The 20620-nt window shown below is 39.4% G+C and overlaps 1 protein-coding gene across 1 annotated transcript in view; it reads right to left on the reverse strand.

Moving 5' to 3' along the window:
- Positions 1 to 20620, reverse strand: part of LOC126248091 (ATP-binding cassette sub-family G member 5) — a 157958-nt gene that overhangs the window by 87623 nt on the left and 49715 nt on the right. The window contains exons 2-6 of the mRNA XM_049948757.1: positions 18741 to 18858; positions 18455 to 18660; positions 15294 to 15438; positions 10399 to 10671; positions 8905 to 9154 (exon numbers count right to left, since the gene is read on the reverse strand). Coding sequence (XP_049804714.1) covers positions 8905 to 9154; positions 10399 to 10671; positions 15294 to 15438; positions 18455 to 18660; positions 18741 to 18858 — 992 coding nt within the window. The remainder of the gene's footprint in view (positions 1 to 8904; positions 9155 to 10398; positions 10672 to 15293; positions 15439 to 18454; positions 18661 to 18740; positions 18859 to 20620) is intronic.

The following is a 20620-nucleotide window of genomic DNA, read 5'->3' on the forward strand; positions in this document are numbered from 1 at the left end:
TGTCTTTCTGATCACATTACAAGACTTGCCGAATGTCTCAGAAATTTTCACTCCATGTTTTAGCCAGCCCTCTGTCCCAAGAATAATTTTAGGTTGAGAACTTTCCTGGAGGGCAGTAAATTTGGGAACTTTGTTACAAACACTTAGACATTATACTTATAAAATTTTTACTCCAACTGTCTTTACCATGAGCGCAGTCGCATTTCCCTATATGCATATCAACTGGCAAGTGTTCATGAGAGTACCTCAAAGAACTGCCTAGCCTAAAAAAATCCCTATGTGCACTCAGTGCGTACTTTGCTATATGAGCAGCTGCATCCTTTGTGTATTGCACCCCTTACCTATCAAGGGGAGTCCTACAAATTCCCATCTGATAACACATGTCCAGAAATCCGCAGCCAAAACCGTCACAGATACGACGAAGCCTTTGGTTGAGACCCTCCACTCAGCTACATACCAAAGGAACCCAATCAACTCTGGGTAAGATGCTGCAAATTGCAAACTCTGTTGCACCCTGCGTGCAGGGCCAGCAGTCTTCACAATCTCTGCCAAGCATCTGTAAGAACTGACAATGGCCTCGGAACCCATGTGACAGGTGTCATCGGTGTCGACATGAGTCACAACCTGCAGATGAGTGCACCCTGTACACTCGATAGCTGAAGGCAAGGCCACCTCCACATCTCAAATGAAGACCCCCATGACAGATATGCCAAGTGCTTTCTTTCTAGCCCTGAACGCTATCTTCCTGAGGGGATCCATAATGCACCTAACATTGGAGCTCCCAATAACTAGCAAGCCCCTACCGACATGTTCCTGCTCAGACCCTGCCAAAGGAACAGCTACCTGTTTACTTTCAGGGCACATAGACGAGGCCATACGGCCAGCTTCCACATTCGCCCCCCATCTCGAGTGACGCAAATGCGTTACAAGCCGCCACTTATGCTGCAGGTTCACTGCATCCGGTACACTAGAAGGTGCCTTGGCAGTAGAGCCCTTGGGTGAAACAAGTGACACCTGAGGTGTCCATGCGATGCTCCAGAATCTCTGCCACTGCTACACCCTGCACTGTTTAGCATGGAGTCACAGCCAAAACCACATGCAACTGATCATGAACTGTGGATAGCTGCTCCTGCATCTGCACATAGCAGGCACACATCCTACCCATCCCAGCAACACTGACTGAAGAGTAAACAGTGAAATCTTGGCAGAAACCTAGTTAAGCAACTTGTTACCCTTCTGACATGTAACCAAGGGATGCTGATACCTCAATGAATTATGTAGCTGGCTGTTTAGAAAAAGTGACAAATGAGCTACAGACTGCCTGAATTTACACTTACAGCTAACAAAAAAGTGAGACTAAACTTCTTCAATATGAAAACATGCAAGCAATTACACAAATATATACTATTAAGAAAATACAGGAAAAGCTAAATGCATAACTTGATGGCCTGGAGATGTGTCACAGGCAATAGCTAGAACCAAACTGAGTGGCTAACTATGCTGTTTACAATGGTCACTAATCACAAAACAAACAGCTGAGTAATTACTGCACTAGTGACTAATTGAATATACACTAACAAAATGCAAGATTAAACTCTGAGGCTGGCTGTCTACTGAATATTTACAATTTGCAAGGATCATGGACTCAAGTAAATAAAGTGGCACTAGCGACCCGTGGAGCAGAAAACTACACAAGAAAGTAAACTCGCTCCAGACAACAGATTAAATAATATGCAAATTCTTCCAAAAAAAATATGAGCACTACTAAAAACAGCTAAATAATCATTGCATTACTGTCCTTTGGCTATCTGAATGCGCCTCCTGTCTAATCCCAATTCTCAACCTGCTGTACACTACACATGTAGTGTCCACTCTCCATTATGCTCATTGCTAACGGCTTCACCTGATTCCAGCAAGATTTCAGGTGTAGTGTGCTTCCACACTCAATATATCATTATTTACCTTCAGAGGCATGTATACACTGAAGTCCCAAAGAAACTGGTATAGGCATGCATATTCAAATACAGAGATATGTAAGCAGGCAGAATATGGCACTGTGGTTGGCAACGCCTGTATAAGACGAGTGTCCGGTGCAGTTGTTAGATTGGTTACTACTACTACAAGGGCAGGTTAGCAAGATTTAAGTGAGTTTGAACATGGTGTTATAGTCAGCAAATGAGTGATGGGACACAGCATCTCTGAGTCAGTGATGAAGTGGGGATTTTCCCACAACCATTTCATGAGTGTACAGCAAATATCAGGAATCCAGTACAACATCAAATCTCTGACATAGCTGTGGATGGAAAAAGATTCTGCAAGAACAGGAGCAATGGCAGCTGACAAGAATTGTTCAATGTAACAGAAGTCCAACCCTTCAGCAAATTGCTCCAGATTTCAATGATGGGCCATCAACAAGTGTCAGCATGCGAACCATTCAATGAAACATCATTGATATGGGCTTTCGGAGTCGAAGGCCCACTCATGTACCATTGATGACTGCATGACACAAAGCTCTATGCATTGCCTGTGCCTGTCAACACCAGCATTGGACTGTTGATGACTGGAAACATGTTGCCTGATCGGATGAGTCTCGTATCAAATTGTGTCGAGTGGATGGACTTGTACAGGTATGGAAACAACCTCATGAATCCACAGACCCTGCATGTCAGCAGGTGAAGGCCCTGTAATGGTGTGGGGTGTGTCCAAATGCAGTGATATGGGACCCCTGATACGCCTCGATACGGCTGTGACAGATGATATGTACGTAAGCATCTGTCTGATCACCTGCATCCATTCATATCCATTGTGCATTCAACAGACTTGGGTTATTCCAGCAGGACAATGTGACACCCCGTATGTCCAGAATTGCTACAGGGTGACTTCAAGAACACTCTTCTGAGTTTAAACACTTCCACTGACCACCAAACTCTCCAGACATGAACATTATTGAGCATATGTGGAATGCCTTGCAATGTGCTGTTCAGAAGAGGTCTCCACCCCCCATACTCTTACGATTTATGGACAGCCCTGCAGGATTCATGGTTTCAGTTCCCTCCAGCACTACTTTAGACATTAGTTTAGTCCATGCCACATCTTGTTGCGGCACTTCTGCATGTTCGCAGGGACCCTACACAATATTAGGCACGTGTACCAGTTTCTTTGGCTCTTCAGTGTATGTAAAGTGTTTGTCCTTTTTGATATGTCCAGCAGATACCACACATACAATACTATACATGCACCTGATGGTGAATAACGATACCTTCCATGTGGATGCACACTAAATCTGAGCTACTGCTGGAATAAGGGGGAGCTGCAAGCAAGGAGGATAATGGACAGTGGACATTACAAGCATAGTGTACAGAAAGTTGAGAATCTGAGTTGGACGAATAGCATGATCGGATAGCTAAAGCAGTTAAGGCAAACGCTCACATGAAGTGGGAAATCCAGGTGCAAGTCCCTGTCCAGCACAAACTTTCACTTGCCACTACTGGTTTTACTTCAATGTCTGACTGCAGATGAAGTCTGTATTTTTCTTAAATTATCTTTATTAATACATAAATACATGTTATGCATAATAATCATGATTTACTGATATCCAGCATGTATGAACCACTGGTCTAGATCAGGCTCACTCAAACTGTGCCCTTGGGGCGCTAGCACCCACGATCGCCCAAGGCTAGCACCCAGGGCAAATTCTTATGTTGTTGCAGTGGCTGAACCGTGTCACTTAGCTGATCATGCGGTCCACCTGCTGTGCCTTGCCATGCCACTGTACATGCACTTCATACGGAAGACAGACCGCCGCGCCAGCAGCGGTTAAAAGCATTGATACGACACAAAGCCGTTAGTCAACAGATGTAAGGCTACTGTGGATTGAGATGGATGGTCAACAGCAGCAGACAAAAAAAAAGGAGGAGCGGTGCATCCGCACTATTTAAACCTGAGTGGGAAGTTAATTTCTTTCATGCTACTGCCGAAAATTATGCCAAATGTTTAGTATGTCATCAGAACCTCATGTATTTAAAAAAGTACTCGACTGAATGGCACTTTAATACTTGTCACAAAGATCAGTTCGAAAATTTGTGGCAAGAGGAACATCAGTCAAACCTTGAAGAACTGAAAGAAAATTTCAAGCAGCATTACAGTGAAGTACGTGTTTCCTGTTGTATGACTCTCTATTACTTATAAAGATGATAAATAAAACTATATTTTGTAATCTGATATGTCACTTAGCAATATGCCAGTTATCAAATATCAGATTGTCAGCAACAAGGAACATTTCTTTTTGGTTAATTTTTGTATTTGCATTAAATTGCATCGCACAGGCATAACAAAAAGTTTCAGGTGCTTTATTTTTTGGCACTTTCTGAAAAGCTGTCACAAACGCTCTCTTGGACAGCAAAGTGCCATTAAAAGTCATTCTTTGTTTTTGGGTATTTGTATTTTGATGGATGGGAAATCATATGTTGTAGTTTGATCTAGGTTTTCAATTAATTAAAATGCAAATATTACAATCAATTAAAGTTTATTTTCCGACCACATTTCACTGTCCTTGCTAACATCTACGACTGCTTTTCAGAGCAACTGGGGGAAAATGAACCTAAAACCAATCTTTTCTTGTTAGTTTTTTATTCGGGTTTCAATGAATGAAACAATTAATTCTTCCACTCCATATGTGGCATAACAGCAAACCAGTGCTTAACAGTATTGGTTAAAAACAATCTTGGTTGCAGTTTTAGTTTTTTTTTATTTTTCAACGAGGCATTTCGCCTTATTTAGGCATCTTCAGGTTATCTTTTCTAGATGGACGCGAGAGGCACCAAGATCTGCATAACGCGTTCCCATTCACAGGAGCTCCTGTGAACGGTAACGCGTTCTGCAGATCTTCGTGCCTCTCTAGAAAAGATAACCTGAAGATGACTAAATAACGTGAAACGCCTCATTGAAAAATAAAAAAAACTAAAACTACAACCAAAACTGTTTTTAACCAATACTAAACACAATTAGTTGTTAATATGATAAAAGTGTTTTAAAAACACGACTGTACAAGATTAATTATGAAGGTTTTTTCTGTGGTAGGAGCACGAAACAGGTGGGCAAAGTTTGTGTGCAAGTTACAAATGCTCACTGAGAATTGCGGAAGCAGGGAAACCCTTGGCGGCTGGGAATCTCATGAAGGATTGGCTGGTCGACTCAACGGCTTGCATTTGTTCAGCAGACCTCCCGGAAAAATTTGAGAAAATAGCTCTTTCGCCTCAAACTGTTGCTCACCAAGTTGAAGATATGGCCTCAGATATGGAGCAGCAATTAATGGAGAGAGTGGCAAACTTCGTGTCCCCCCCCCCCCACCCCAATCACTCTTGACGAGTCCACGGATGTTGTGGACATTTTTCAGCTCATCATATTCATTCGGGGTGTCGATGACAATTTGCGAAGAACTTCTCGACCTTATACCATTAAAAGACACAACCACAGGTTTGAATATTTTCTAGCCATGGAAATAGTGTTTGAGTCAATGCGTTTAAAATGGGAACGCCTGACCAGTGTGGAGCCCCTGCGCTATGAAGGATATGCACTGGATTCCTGGTTACATCAGGTCAAAAATGGCTGAAGAAGGCTGTTACTTATTCGTGGCAGTCCATTGTCTGATACATCAGGAGGCACTTTGTGGGAAGATTGTCAACATAAAAAATGGTATGGACACAGTTGTTCGAATAGTTTATTACCTTCGCTCACATGGACTCGCACATCACCAATTGAAAGAATTTCTGCCCGATATTGAAACGGGATACCCAGATATCCCCTACCATGCTGAAGTAAGATGGCTGAACAGAGGGAAAATGCTTCATCAGTTTGTCTTCTTGAGGGATGAAATCAATACCTCTTTGGAAATGAAAGGACGCCCAGAAGAATTACTTTGAGATCCTAAATGGGTGGCGAATTTGGCTTTTTTGAGTGACCTAACTGGTCATTTAAATACTTTGAACATTTCACTCTGAGGCAAAAATCTCTCTGTTGTTGATTTAGTGCAGATGATTGAAGCATTTAAAAATATATATTTTTTTTTGTGGGAAAGACTGTTGTGTGATGAGGGTTGTGGACACTACCCTGCATTTGTCAGCATTAAAGAAGATGTAGATTTTTCAGATTATGTTCAAATCATTTGCGAATAACAGAAAGAGTTTGAAAACAAATTTTTGGAGATAAGTGAACTTCAACCGGCCTTAGATATATTTGTTTGCTTGTTTTTCCCTTTGGGCAGAAGATGTCTCACAAGTGTTTCAACTAGAGCTGATTGACCTGCAGTGTGATATCTGCCTGAAGGACTGCTTTCTTATATGTAAAATTTTGGATGACTTTTACAGTTGTTTTCGATGAGAGAAGGCTTTTGCACAAGCACGCAGCCAAAGTTCTCTCCATGTTTGATTCCACATATATTTGTGAGTGCTTTTTCTCCCTTTTAAAGCTTGCTAAAACTAAGACCCATTCACTACTTAGTGATAAAAATTTTCCTAATTCTTGAGGTTAGCAGTCTCCCGGAATATTGTACCGAACTTAGACAAAATCATTTCCTTGAGAAATAAAAACATGTAAAACATTGTCTTCTTTAACAATGTTGACTGTAAGGATTAAAGGTCTTTATAACATTAATTCTGTTTTTTAATAAGTTTTCAAACTTGGTCAATTAAAATTATTGCATGTAAAACAGCAAACTAAGGATCCTATGTCTAAGCTCTGAAAAGGGATACAAAAAACTGTAGCACAAAGTACAACAAAAAGTATTTACTTGTAACTACTAACATTAAGAATCAGACTCTATACCTGTTATGTAAAATTATTTCTAAAATAGAATATTTATGACACTAGTCCATTTAAGGAATTGATATATCTTTCAGAAGATGCCTACTGTACATAAGACGAGTGTGCATGTGCAATACTAATAGAATCAACCTGTGGGTCAGAAAACAACTAAGTTGTTCTTTGATTCTTGTTTTGGATATTGTTTTCTAAAACTTTGTGTAGTAATTCTGCCCCACGAACACTGGTTGTTACCTAAACAGTAAACGGTTTGCTTGTTTTACTGCTCAGTGACCACCGTTACAGAGCTGCGCTTTCTCTTATTTTTTTATGTTGGCTCTGACTGTGGGACAGTCCAATGCAGAGCAGTGCTGTGTGGTCTCACTCGCTTCGCAGCTCTCTCTCTTGCTCCTATGCCGGCACTAGTGACACATGGTTGCATACAAGGCACTAAACTACACTGCCTTGCGTCCACGGAGTGCGGCTGTGCCTGCCGGGCACAATTCTTGGACGAGTCTGGTCTAGATATTACCTTTAAGTCCAATAGAAGAAATATGCATGCCTCAAACTGGGTGAAAAATGCTGCTACAATCTTTTTAACATTGTTTGCTTGCTAGAAATATATCACAATAATTTTGGTGGCTCTGACAAATAGTGGTATCTTCACTGCAATCAATCACACCACACCACATCAAACTTATCTGACAGAGTATATGTTAAACATGATTTTTACAATACACAATTCCTACAGGTTTTACTATTTCAACAGCTATTAAGATCGAAACGTGATTCTGCGTTGAACAAAATCTGATTCACCTATGAACACTCATAAATGTCAAGAAACAAATGGGACCATCCTCTGAATGCACTTCTCTTTACCTAGTGCCTTCACTTCCTGCACACAGTGAACATGATATGCTTAAAATATTGATACTTTCTGATAACTTATGTGCAAAAATCTGATTTTGCAGATACACTTTCCTAACTGTTTAAAGCTGGCTTCTGTATCATAGTCTTCATTGCAATGACTTCACATTCAGTAAAATGCTTGGCTTCTCAATCATCCTGACACCACTGCATCCAGATATAAACATGACACCAATAGTCTACAACAGATGCCTATGCATGGCTGGCAAAATATTTTTCAAGAATTGAAACTCTCTGCTCTTGAACAAAAAACATACTCTCTCTACTTAGAAGCACAATCACACTTCTAATGGAGCTCATATGACTGCTACATAGCAGTGAGTGAGTATTCCCTATGTTTGCTTACTTACAGTGCTATCAAGTAATAGAGAATACAGTCAATGGCACTGTAATTCGGTTTAAGATAACTACTAACTTTATGAGTGCAACTCTGATTACCTTGTAACTTCTCCTCATCCAAATGCTACATTGTGTGTGACTAACATTTTGATATCTACTGTTCCATAGTTTGTTGTTCTGACTGTTCACGCAGTTATCTGCATGAAGCTAAGTCGTGTAACTATGTTAAAAGTGATCATCAGGTTTCATTTTAATTAAAAAGAAGGTAGTGTTCATGATACAATATTCTCAGTCTCTGAATAATACAGAATGCACAATTTTAATGTCTTTCGGACTGTAAACACAAAAGCTGGTGACAAAACAGTTTGCAAGTGCACTTTACCCAGCACTGCCCTAGTGTGTAAATTAATATTTATTCACATAAACATTCAAAACAAGGAGGAGTTACTGTATGTGGTTTCTGTTCTCCACATACTTATTCTTATGAAAAATACTTAAAGCTCCTTACTTATCAGAGGCATTTCATTTGGTGAAATTTGATATTAAACTATTAAGCATATGCAGAATATTTCTCCAAAAGTAAATCTGTTTAATAACTACATGTGAATTTCTTATATACATGATACTCTAGTGACACCACGCGACTGATTAAATAACAAGTGAATATCTTTTAAGACTAATCACTGGCGTACTTTTCACCGCAGGGACTACAGTGACTTTATTCAACAGTTGACAAAATATGCATTTTTAACAACACTGTTTCTTCCTGCATTTTATATTCTGTCATTTATGGTGCATATTGTATTACAAGTCTTCAAGGAAACTGAAAATTATACTCACATATACAACATACACATAACACGTAAACACCCTGGTCTCCCAAATGCTGACAATGGGACTTTGTTCGAGTTTGCTGCCACACCTCCATGAACTAGGTCTGGACCATCAGGGACAACATTGCCAACAGTAGAACTAGAAGATTTCCGGAAAGGTCCACCTTCTATTTTAAACTTCTCCACGAGAGCAGCTATTTGGTGATTTGATTCAATAAAACGCTCACGAGATCGACGGTCCACAGTCGACAAGCACACTGGAATAGATTGGTAAAAGTGAACTATGCTTTTTAAAATTAAAATGTAAAGGTATATTATATTTTTCACATTTACTCCAACTGATAACAATAAAAAATTACCAATAACTTTTCTTCTCATTAAAACAAGTACTACTCAGTAATTGGCACACTCAAAGAAACACTATAAAACAAGAGTAGGCAACCAGTCGCCTATAGAGGACTGGTGTGTGGTGGACAGAAAAACATGATAGAAACCAGTTAAAACTATCTTTTGTGCTCTTACCCTTTTCTAGTGAGAGTACACACATTCACACACACAACCATATATAGATACCCAAATATACACACAGTGTTAGAAAAAGAGCAAGAGCTCGAAAAATAGTGCTCACGACTTTCTATTACATGTTTCTGTGTGCCATGCATCAGTCCTCTACATGTAAGTGATTGCCTTTCCCTTGTTTTATGTATTTTTTCATCCTGGCATTTCCATTATAGTTATATAATTACAAAATCTCAAATACTAAAAAATCTACAATTTAGAAAATGTTAAAAAATATTACTTAAAATTTACAATTAAATGAATTTGGAGAAAACTACAGATACACAAATGTCAGTGGAAAAGAACTCTATCCACAATAACTTGGAAACAGTAAGCACTAAACAAATGAAATTTTGTAGGAAGAACCACAAGCTAACATGACCGTTTTTGTTTCCTGTTGTTTCAGGTATGCTACCAAAAATGAGCACCATGGCACCCTACTACACCAATGTATGGTAATAAAGTGCCTCTGCAAATCAGAGGCTGACTCAGCAACCTTGATTCACAGTAAGCTGTTGTCAATCTATCCAACTAGTTAACGCTAAATAGATATCTCTCTCTCTCTCTCTCTCTCTCTCTCTCTCTCTCTCCTCTGGGTTTTGTTATTAATTTAATCCTCATTTAGAGACAGAGAGAGAAAGAGAAATCACCAATCAACTGCATGTGGGTAGTTGCCATCCCTCTCTTTTTAAACAGTAGTAGCAAAGTACGTAGATCTCACATACAAGACTACCTATTAATGTTAAAAAATAAAAATGTACATTAAACTTTAATAGAAACATTTATAAGAATGCCTGAATGCTTATAAGAATGCTTGAATATTAGGAAATGAATGCACACTTTTAGACAATAAGAAACAAATATTACTTGGAAAGAAAAACAAAAATTATTTACAACAAAAAATTGAAGATCTGTTAACATAATATTTTTCAAAAGTACTTACAGTAATACATGAGAGGATTCTCAAGTTCAGGGCATGGAAATCCAATGCTGCGGAAGTAATCTAACATGAGTCGAGTGCCACCAGTATAAACTACATCTCCTAGGCATAGATACATTACACGATCCAAAAATGGAAAAACATCTGAACGAGGTTTCTCCATTGTAAGAACAACAATTCTTCCATATTTTCGTGCATGGTTTGAAAGAATGGATATTATAAGATAAGTGTTCAAAGGATCCAAGTCCCATGTCGGTTCATCTAGCAGCAGCAGAACTAAAACAGAAGCACACAAAAATGAGATTACAGTTTAGCGCTGCATGAAGACGACTTCTTGAACCCTTTCAAAATCTAGATAGAATACAGCATGCAAAAGTGAAACCATTTTAACCACATCTTAATACAGGGTAATAATAAGTCAATAGCTTCACAGTAATGTGTACCATGGATCAGTATTTCTTTAAGAAACAAAAAGACAAAATTTTAATATAATAAGTCTCACAATTTTACCAAGGTCTAATGAATGACAAATCGCATATCATTTAAAGTTGTAAGGACATTTTGAAAATCTGTTAAAATTTTTACTCTCTTCTTCTTCCTTTTTAATTAATTTGTAACTGCTAGAAAAGAATTATTAACTTTTCAAATTATGGTATTTTTCTTAGCAGTTGGCCTACGAGTTCATTTGGTGCTTCAAAAACTAGGATATCATCACTTAGCAACTAGTTCACCAGTGTCCTCAGCAGGCAGTAGCAAATATCTGAAAAGCATAAAAATGTTTTTATGTGACCTAAGCCGAGCTACATTCGTTTCTAAGATTAGTGTTCCTTAAAATGTTGTATTTTTGTATAAATAACTGAAAAAGCACAGCTGCTGGACTCACATTCTGTAGTTGAACTTTTTCTTAAACAGCACCATGTATAATACACTTTCCAACCAATTTCATAGTGAAATTGGAGGTAGCACTATTTCACAAAGTATTATTCTCCCTTTTGACTGAATGTACACTGGTGGAAAGAATTTTACCAAACCATCTTGGTTTCTTCTGATGCCCTAAGGCCTGTGATTCTGGTAGTAGCCCTTCAAGCATCCAGTCCAGCAGTAATTACTTACATCTTCACAGTTATATTATCTTATCTTTGGAGGACACACACACACACACACACACAGCTAAATCACATTGGTCCTCAACCATCTGTCATCTGTATGTTATGATCAATCATCTGTTAAGCTGCCACTGCGAAAAAGAGTCACACATGAATTTTTCTTCTTCAATGGTATCCACCACACTGCTTGTTTCACAGCAATTATTTCATCGGTTGGGACTCTACTTCCAACCAACAGTCAATTCTTAGCCGTCATATGAGGGTTATTCAGAAAGTAACGTCCAAATCACTGCAGCTAATCGACTGTCACAGGAAAATTGAAATGCCAATGCACACCGACTTCTGGCATGCCTTGCTTGTCAAATGATGCCATTTGCATTGGTATTTTCACAGCTTTTACAGTATCAATTCAAAATGTTTAAAACAACTGATCAGCCTGCTGACTGTGAAGTACGGTAAACGATTCAGAATTTTACAGTAAGGAACGCTGCAGCTACGGAAATTCATCGACAGATAAACAAGGTGCATGGCCCCAACGTGATGAGTGACAGAAGGGAAAATGCCCATGATGAATCGGAGTTAGGCTGACCATCAGTGATCACAGAAGATTTGGTCAGAGCCATGGACAAAAAGATTTCATAAAGACTGACAATTCACAATTCTGGTACCTAATGGTGTTTCTCGGCGGCAAGTGCTTCACAAAGGATGACAAGATAAAAGAAATAGTTAAAGACTAGTTATCCTAAGAGCAGAGAGAGAGAGAGAGAGAGGGGGGGGGGGAGAGAGAGAGAGAGAGAGAGAGAGAGAGAGAGAGAGAGAGAGAGAGAGAGAGAGGGGGGGGAGAGAGAGAGAGAGAGAGGGGGGGGGGGGGGAGAGAGAGAGAGAGAGAGAGAGAGAGAGAGAGATGTAAGGGATTAGATAAAAACAGTTTCTTGAAAAAATCTGTGATGGTTCATGTTTTATAAGAAATTAGACCTTACTTTCAGAATAACCTTCATACATTTGGTGCAACAATGAACCATATACATGTACCCGCTATTCAGGCTGAGTATCATATGCCTAGGTAAGAGTAATGATAATTTGATTCAATAGGTGTCCCAAACATTGCAGATTAGCATTTCTGTTTCCATAACACCAATTCACATTCTTTGCACATTATTCACTTCAAAATTGACAATTTTTTGAATGTCTGTAACTCTCTTAAGGCACATTCAAAAGAAACCAGGTTATATAGTCTTAAACAATCATTATATTATAAGGAGTGCATGCCAATGGTTTCTGAAACAAATACAAAATTTATAACCTTAGGGAAAGGTTTCACATTATTTAACATCAAGTGTAGCGTAAGACACTGGTGCTCACATTTCAAACATGAAAAGGCCTGCTTGCTTTGGTACAGTTAATTCAGATGGAGGGTATATTGTACCCTGAAAATTAATTAATTTCATTATTCTACAATATGGGGCTTAATTTCTGTCATATCTAAGAAGAGGCGTTTAATTCAAACACAAGGTGTGAGCTTTATCACTATTCACATGGACCAAGGAGCTTCAGCAATTTTCATACCATTAGGTGGTATTAAATTCATGGATTTAAGACTATATTATTATCTGCCATTGAATAAGCATTTCACGTACTTCAGCTTCAAGCCCAAAAATCTTATTTCAATTATATTTCCATTCTATTTAAATTCATTTTCTAGCTACATTTTCAAACACTCTTGTCTCTTCCTATTTCACCACAGTAATATTTATACATACTCTAGATGCTACTTCTCCCCATTAAGGGAAATAAAAACAGAACAGAGAAGTACGTATTGAAACAGCCCCTCTATGTAAAGCTGATATCAGTGTGAACAATCTAATTCATGTCCAAGCTTTTGAATCTTGCTTATCTTCCTCTACACTTGTAGAGGAAAATGAATTAAAGAAATAAAAATGTGAATAAATGATATTATGTTAGTTTCATCAACAGTGTGATCGATCACCATATTACTTTTCTGTAGCTGAATTTGTCTTCACTCTTAATCACTGGCCTCCGATTATTGGCTACTTTCTCTACTACAGCAAAAAGTAATGCCTCTGAATTTTGTGTGTAAAAACATTTAATTTTTTTGTATAAAACAGATGTTATTAACATTCTACATCTTTATTCTTCATGCCTACATATTTGCAACCCTCTGCCACAAGAGGGCTCAGAATTTTTGCGTGTAACATGGTGCTGTCTAATGTAGCTATGTCAGTGCATGAGGAACGGAATGCTACATTCAAGTTTCAATTCGAAGAGTTCATCCACATATGGAGCTCACTCTCCTTCCACATGACAATGCCAGACAACATGAGTGCTGTGACATTTTCAACAATCCGACTCCTTGGGTTCATCGTCATCGAGCATCCTCATACAGTCCCAACTTGACCCCACATCCAATTTTCATCTGTTTCCAAAACAGAAAGAACACTTTTAAGGAATTCACTTTGATAGTGAAGATGTGCAAGCAGAGGTGAGGTTTTGGTTCCATCAACAAAGTCAAACATTCTACAAGGGTGGTATCAACAAACTGCTCTCTCATTGGGAGAAATGGATTCGTCACCAGGTTGACTCTATTGAGAAATAATTATGTAGACATGAAGAATAAAAACATAAAATGTTAATATAATTTGTTTTATTTTAAAAACTTTAAGAGATTTCACATAAAAAAATCCATTGGCATTACCATTCAGCACACCCTCTTACATCTCATATTTTTCATCTTGCATATGCTATAGCTAATTCCCCCCTCCCCCCAATTACAGAGGAAATGTTTGTAGAAAATGACATTTCCTCTTTAATACTAAGTTGTAAGGATATAAAGACAGGGATGTGGTCTTTTGCCCCTACTATGCAATCTATACATGAAAGAAGCAATGACAGGTATAAAAGAAAAAAAATGGAATTAAAATTCAAGGTGAAAGGATATCAATGATAAGATTTACTGATGACATTGCTATTCTCAATGAATTCCTGTATAGAATGTACTGTCAATGAGTACAGAATAAGGACTGAGAGTAAATCAAAAGAAGATGAAAGTAATGAGAAGTAGCAGAAATGAGCACAGTGAGAAACTTATGTCAGGATTGGTGATCACGAAGTAGATGAAGTTAAGGAATTCTGCTACCTAGCCAACAAAATAACCCATGGTGGGTGTAGCAAGGTCATAAAAAGCAGACTAGCACTCGCAAGAAGGGCATTCCTGGTCAAGAGAAGTTTGCTAGTATCAAACACAGGCTTTAATTTGAGGAAGAAATTTCTGAGAATGTACGTTTTGAGCATAGCTTTGTACAGTAGTGAGACATGGACTGTGGGAAAAGCGGAACAGAAGAGAATCAAAGCATCTGAGATGTGGTGCTACAGAAGAGTGTCAAAAATTAGTTGGACAAATAAGGTAAGGAATGAGGAGGTTCTCTGCAGAATTGGTGAGCACAGTAATAGACGGAAAACACTGTCAAGAAAAAGAGACAGTATGGTAGGCCATCTTCTAAGACATCACAGAACAACTTTAATGGTGCTAGAGCGAGCTGTAGACGGTAAAAATTGTAGAGGAAAACAGAGATTCGAATACATCCAGCAAATAACTGACGATGTAGGTTGCAAGTGGTACCCTGAGATGAAGAGGTCGGCACAGGAGAGGAATTAATGGTGGGCTGCATCAAACAAACCAGAAGACTGATGAATAAAAAGAAATTAATTAATTAATTAACTAATTAAATAAAAATTCTAAGTGCTTGCAAAAAATAATTTACTTTATTTACTTACTTGGATCTCGAACAAGCTGAACTCCTATCATAAGACGACGATATTCGCTTGGTGTAAGATACTGTGTTCCACGGTTAGCCACCTGGGTCAATGCAAGATCAGCCATGACTTGTTTAACTCTTGATGCTTTCACATAGTGTGAGATCTTTAAATAAAATGAAATATGAGTTAGACCAAAAAAAGTAAGAAAATTTGACAAATTAAACATAAATATTGTCTCTCAAAGCATATCAGACAGCAAGTAGAATTTGCTCACAATGAAAAAAGTGTCTTGACTCAGAAATACATGACTAAAACAAAAGTGTGTAAAACTTGCATTGCTGTTGAATCCATTCAGTGTGTATGGATTACAATACTTAATAGTAACATATTTTCACCAGCATGTCCTCTGTTAACGTGATGGAAACAACATTAGGTGGTTCTCTATGTCCTGGTAAGGACTGTCCATAATTATACATGACATACAAACAGCCTAATTACAAATAAATCATTCAGTTTATATCATGTTAAAAATGATGAGATTTTTTAATTATTTTAATTTTTGAAAATGTATGAAGTTAAGAGCATCAATGATGTGCCTGCTTCAAACTTTATTAAAAAGAGAAAATAATGTTACTTTATAGAATTAGTATGTGAACACTTGAGAAGAACGAATGTAAAACTGAAAGGGTTGGACAAATGCACGGATTAAATGTATGTAATCAATAGATGCAAGCTCAAGAAAACTGCACATAGTTTGCAACCAAAATATTCTGTCAGTCTATTGGGATTTAAGTTCTGTCATCCCAGCTGAAAGAACAATAAAGACGTTGGCCTGAAATGATGTAGGAAAACTGAACAATCTGAATCAAGATAGGCACACGAGTATTTGACTATGTCTATATCTATACGCTGCAAATCTTGCTGAAGTGCATGGCAGTTTAGTAAAGATTCAATATCTTAACCACTTTGCCAATCCATTTGGTAGATAAGATGAGTTTTGGCTATCAGCAAATTCAGAAGGTACATACAGACAGCCGGCCGCGGTGGTCTCGCGGTTCTAGGCGCGCAGTCCGGAACCGTGCGACTGCTACGGTCGCAGGTTCGAATCCTGCCTCGGGCATGGCTGTGTGTGATGTCCTTAGGTTAGTTAGGTTTAAGTAGTTCTAAGTTCTAGGGGACTGATGACCACAGCAGTTGAGTCCCATAGTGCTCAGAGCCATTTTACATACAGACAGGTACATTAAAGATTGATTTTTTTCGACTCACAGGTGTTTGTTACAAAAGTGTTGAATAATCTATGCACCAAAAACATGAGAGAAGAAAGAAAATAAATATAGCACAAAGATTTACCTCATTAAATGCCAAGGAGCAGTTTTTGAACAAGATATTATGGAATATCTTCCAAGTTCCATTATATTTCTAATTGAGTGATCACAAATGCACGAAAAAATTAATTGCATCCATGTGCATAGTCATATTAGCAGCCATTCCTTCTCACACTATCAAGATCGAAGATGATTTAGTAACATTGTTCAAAGCACATACATTCCACCACATTAGTGTGTTTTGCAAAAGATAGGTGTAGATTAAAGTTACAGAATGAACAAACAAAACTATTAAAAAACTTAAGAAATCTTCAACATACATACCTTGCCAAAGTAGTTGCCATCTTTGGCAACAATAAAATACACTCCTGGAAATGGAAAAAAGAACACATTGACACCGGTGTGTCAGACCCATCATACTTGCTCCAGACACTGCGAGAGGGCTGTACAAGCAATGATCACACGCACGGCACAGCGGACACACCAGGAACCGCGGTGTTGGCCGTCTAATGGCGCTAGCTGCGCAGCATTTGTGCACCGCCGCCGTCAGTGTCAGCCAGTTTGCCGTGGCATACGGAGCTCCATCGCAGTCTTTAACACTGGTAGCATGCCGCGACAGCGTGGACGTGAACCGTATGTGCAGTTGACGGACTTTGAGCGAGGGCGTATTGTGGGCATGCGGGAGGCCGGGTGGACGTACCGCCGAATTGCTCAACACGTGGGGCGTGAGGTCTCCACAGTACATCGATGTTGTTGCCAGTGGTCGGCGGAAGGTGCACGTGCCCGTCGACCTGGGACCGGACCGCAGCGACGCACGGATGCACGCCAAGACCGTAGGATCCTACGCAGTGCCGTAGGGGACCGCACCGCCACTTCCCAGCAAATTAGGGACACTGTTGCTCCTGGGGTATCGGCGAGGACCATTCGCAACCGTCTCCATGAAGCTGGGCTACGGTCCCGCACACCGTTAGGCCGTCTTCCGCTCACGCCCCAACATCGTGCAGCCCGCCTCCAGTGGTGTCGCGACAGGCGTGAATGGAGGGACGAATGGAGACGTGTCGTCTTCAGCGATAAGAGTCGCTTCTGCCTTGGTGCCAATGATGGTTGTATGGGTGTTTGGCGCCGTGCAGGTGAGCACCACAATCAGGACTGCATACGACCGAGGCACACAGGGCCAACACCCGGCATCATGGTGTGGGGAGCGATATCCTACACTGGCCGTACACCACTGGTGATCGTCGAGGGGACACTGAATAGTGCACGGTACATCCAAACCGTCATTGAACCCATCGTTCTACCATTCCTAGACCGGCAAGGGAACTTGCTGTTCCAACAGGATAATGCACGTCCGCATGTATCCCGTGCCACCCAACGTGCTCTAGAAGGTGTAAGTCAACTACCCTGGCCAGCAAGATCTCCGGATCTGTCCCCCATTGAGCATGTTTGGGACTGGATGAAGCGTCGTCTCACGCGGTCTGCACGTCCAGCACGAACGCTGGTCCAACTGAGGCGCCAGGTGGAAATGGCATGGCAAGCCGTTCCACAGGACTACATCCAGCATCTCTACGATCGTCTCCATGGGAGAATAGCAGCCTGCATTGCTGCGAAAGGTGGATATACACTGTACTAGTGCCGACATTGTGCATGCTCTGTTGCCTGTGTCTATGTGCCTGTGGTTCTGTCAGTGTGATCATGTGATGTATCTGACCCCAGGAATGTGTCAATAAAGTTTCCCCTTCCTGGAACAATGAATTCACGGTGTTCTTATTTCAATTTCCAGGAGTGTATATATGAAATGTGTACTATAGAATTGTAATATACTCTTATTTTCAATATGATTACAGATATGCATACCTTAGATCCAATTGTCAGTTGAGCAGCATAATACAATGTCTGCTCCACTGTAATTGCAGGAAGAAGGTCACACTTATGAGTAACATATCCACAACTTTGCTGAAACAATCTTAGTGACATTGGCATTCCATTCAATAATATCTGCCCCCTAGTAGGACCTTGGGCACGCCGTGAAATCACCTCCAACAATGCACGTTTTCCACTTCCTTCAACAAAAATAAAAAGCTATTGGCTAATGGCTTCTTTATTGTAATTGTGCCATTTTCAGGAGAAAACTTTTTTTTACCTTTAGACCCAAGAACTGCAAGAACTTCTCCACCATGAACCTCGAGTGACACATCTTTCAAAATAATACCTGTCTTCACATTGCCCATAAGTCTTTGCATGCAGGTACCTGGTTCCACCTGGAATAATTATAAGAATCTAACTAAAAACAATGTGACAACAAAATCAGCAGAATGTACTTAAAATTACATAAATCAACAACAAAGTAAAAATAAAGAAGTATTTTGTAAGAGCTTTTATTCCACTTTTCCATTTGTCACCACTTACAGCACTTTTCATCCTATAATTATGAGGTAACATACTATGTTTTACTGTAGTATTTGTTCAGTTTTCCCTTCAATATTTTCTTTGGAAGTTTGAGATGATGTAAATTCAAGTGTGAAGAATGTGTTTCAAAGTCTTACTGTGACAAAAAATGCAATCTAGACTCTAATTAAAAAAAAATAAAAAAAAACTTAGTTAGCTTACCAAGTTTTGCTACAATTAGTAAGTAAGTGTATTCATTCATACCTGTGGGAGATGAGCAGATAGCAACAAAAAGATCCATTATAAAATGGGGCCCCCCACAGGCTTAATGGCCAACACAATTGATGTGTAGGCCCCAAAAACTAGACAATTTATGACGAACTGGGAAAGGCAAAGTTATGTTGCATACACTTGACCATCAACTGATTAACTGTGCTCCATATTTAAAAAATAGTTTGAGGTGAAAAAAGAAAATGATATACATAGTCTTGTTGATTTTAAACATTTCCTTTGTCAAAGCTGCTGTAGCTAGCATCACCTTTAAGTGCGTTAACAAATTTCGGAGCGATACATTTTGTGTTAGGGATGCATTCTCTCTTCCTACATTAATATTGGGTACGTGAAAGGACACTACTGAGCAGCCAGAACTGTTACTCTCTAGTTGGGTACATATTTACCATCATCATCTCTATGGTTTGGATTTTTGGTGAAGCAGAACACCTTCTGTACTCAAAGAAGTTTCAACACCAACTCCAAAAGCAAGTTAATATGTTCTTTCTCCAAAACCCAAGGCATTCGTCTCTACTAATGTGTGCTTGTCTAAGAGCCTGCTTCATGTTTCTGTCCTCATAAAATTTACAATACTTTTTTGACTGATGCCATTCCCTGTATTTACACACTCCATTCCTTTTGCCTTGCCATCTGTTGCAATCTTAAAATATTTATCAGACACTTGAAGAGTACATTCACATACAAATGACATAACGAACAATTATTATTTTAGATTATACAACTATCCTTCAGCTTAAAAGTATCTAATGAGTGAAGAAACACAGAATATTTCATTCGATATTGTCCCAGAGTTTCAATAGTTACAAAACACTGAACCAGAACTATACTTCCTTTAAGCCATGATATTAGATTCTCTTTATACGTATTGATTCCCACACCACTCACTCAGGGTTGGCTCCTACTGCCTAAACATTCCTTGTTGCTGTGTCTCCTGGCTACCATCTGCAATATGGCCACCAACCACACAATCGTGTACCGCGGGTTGCTGCAGCGCTGACCTGTTAATGACGCTTCTTCTGGAGATCAGATGAAAACAGTCTGCATCAACAGAGACACACTGGGTTGTTTTCAACTGAACCTCCAGCAGCAACCATGGTACTGTGTACCACCAAACTCACTGCTAGCAACATAGGCATTGCCACAAATGGACTGCCATCATGGCACTATCTCCTTCCGCAAGTCACCTGCCTCCACCAGTATCCTTCCAATGAGCAAGTATTTAGGTCACTGTCCAACTGCTCTGGAACCAATTCAAACTCTGGACTTATATTGGCTGCACCTAGCAACTCATCAATCAGGGTTCATATCGGTGAGCCAACAAAGAGTATTTCACTTCAGCATCCA

This window comes from Schistocerca nitens, chromosome 3 (assembly GCF_023898315.1).
Source record: "Schistocerca nitens isolate TAMUIC-IGC-003100 chromosome 3, iqSchNite1.1, whole genome shotgun sequence".
NCBI lineage: Eukaryota > Metazoa > Arthropoda > Insecta > Orthoptera > Acrididae > Schistocerca > Schistocerca nitens.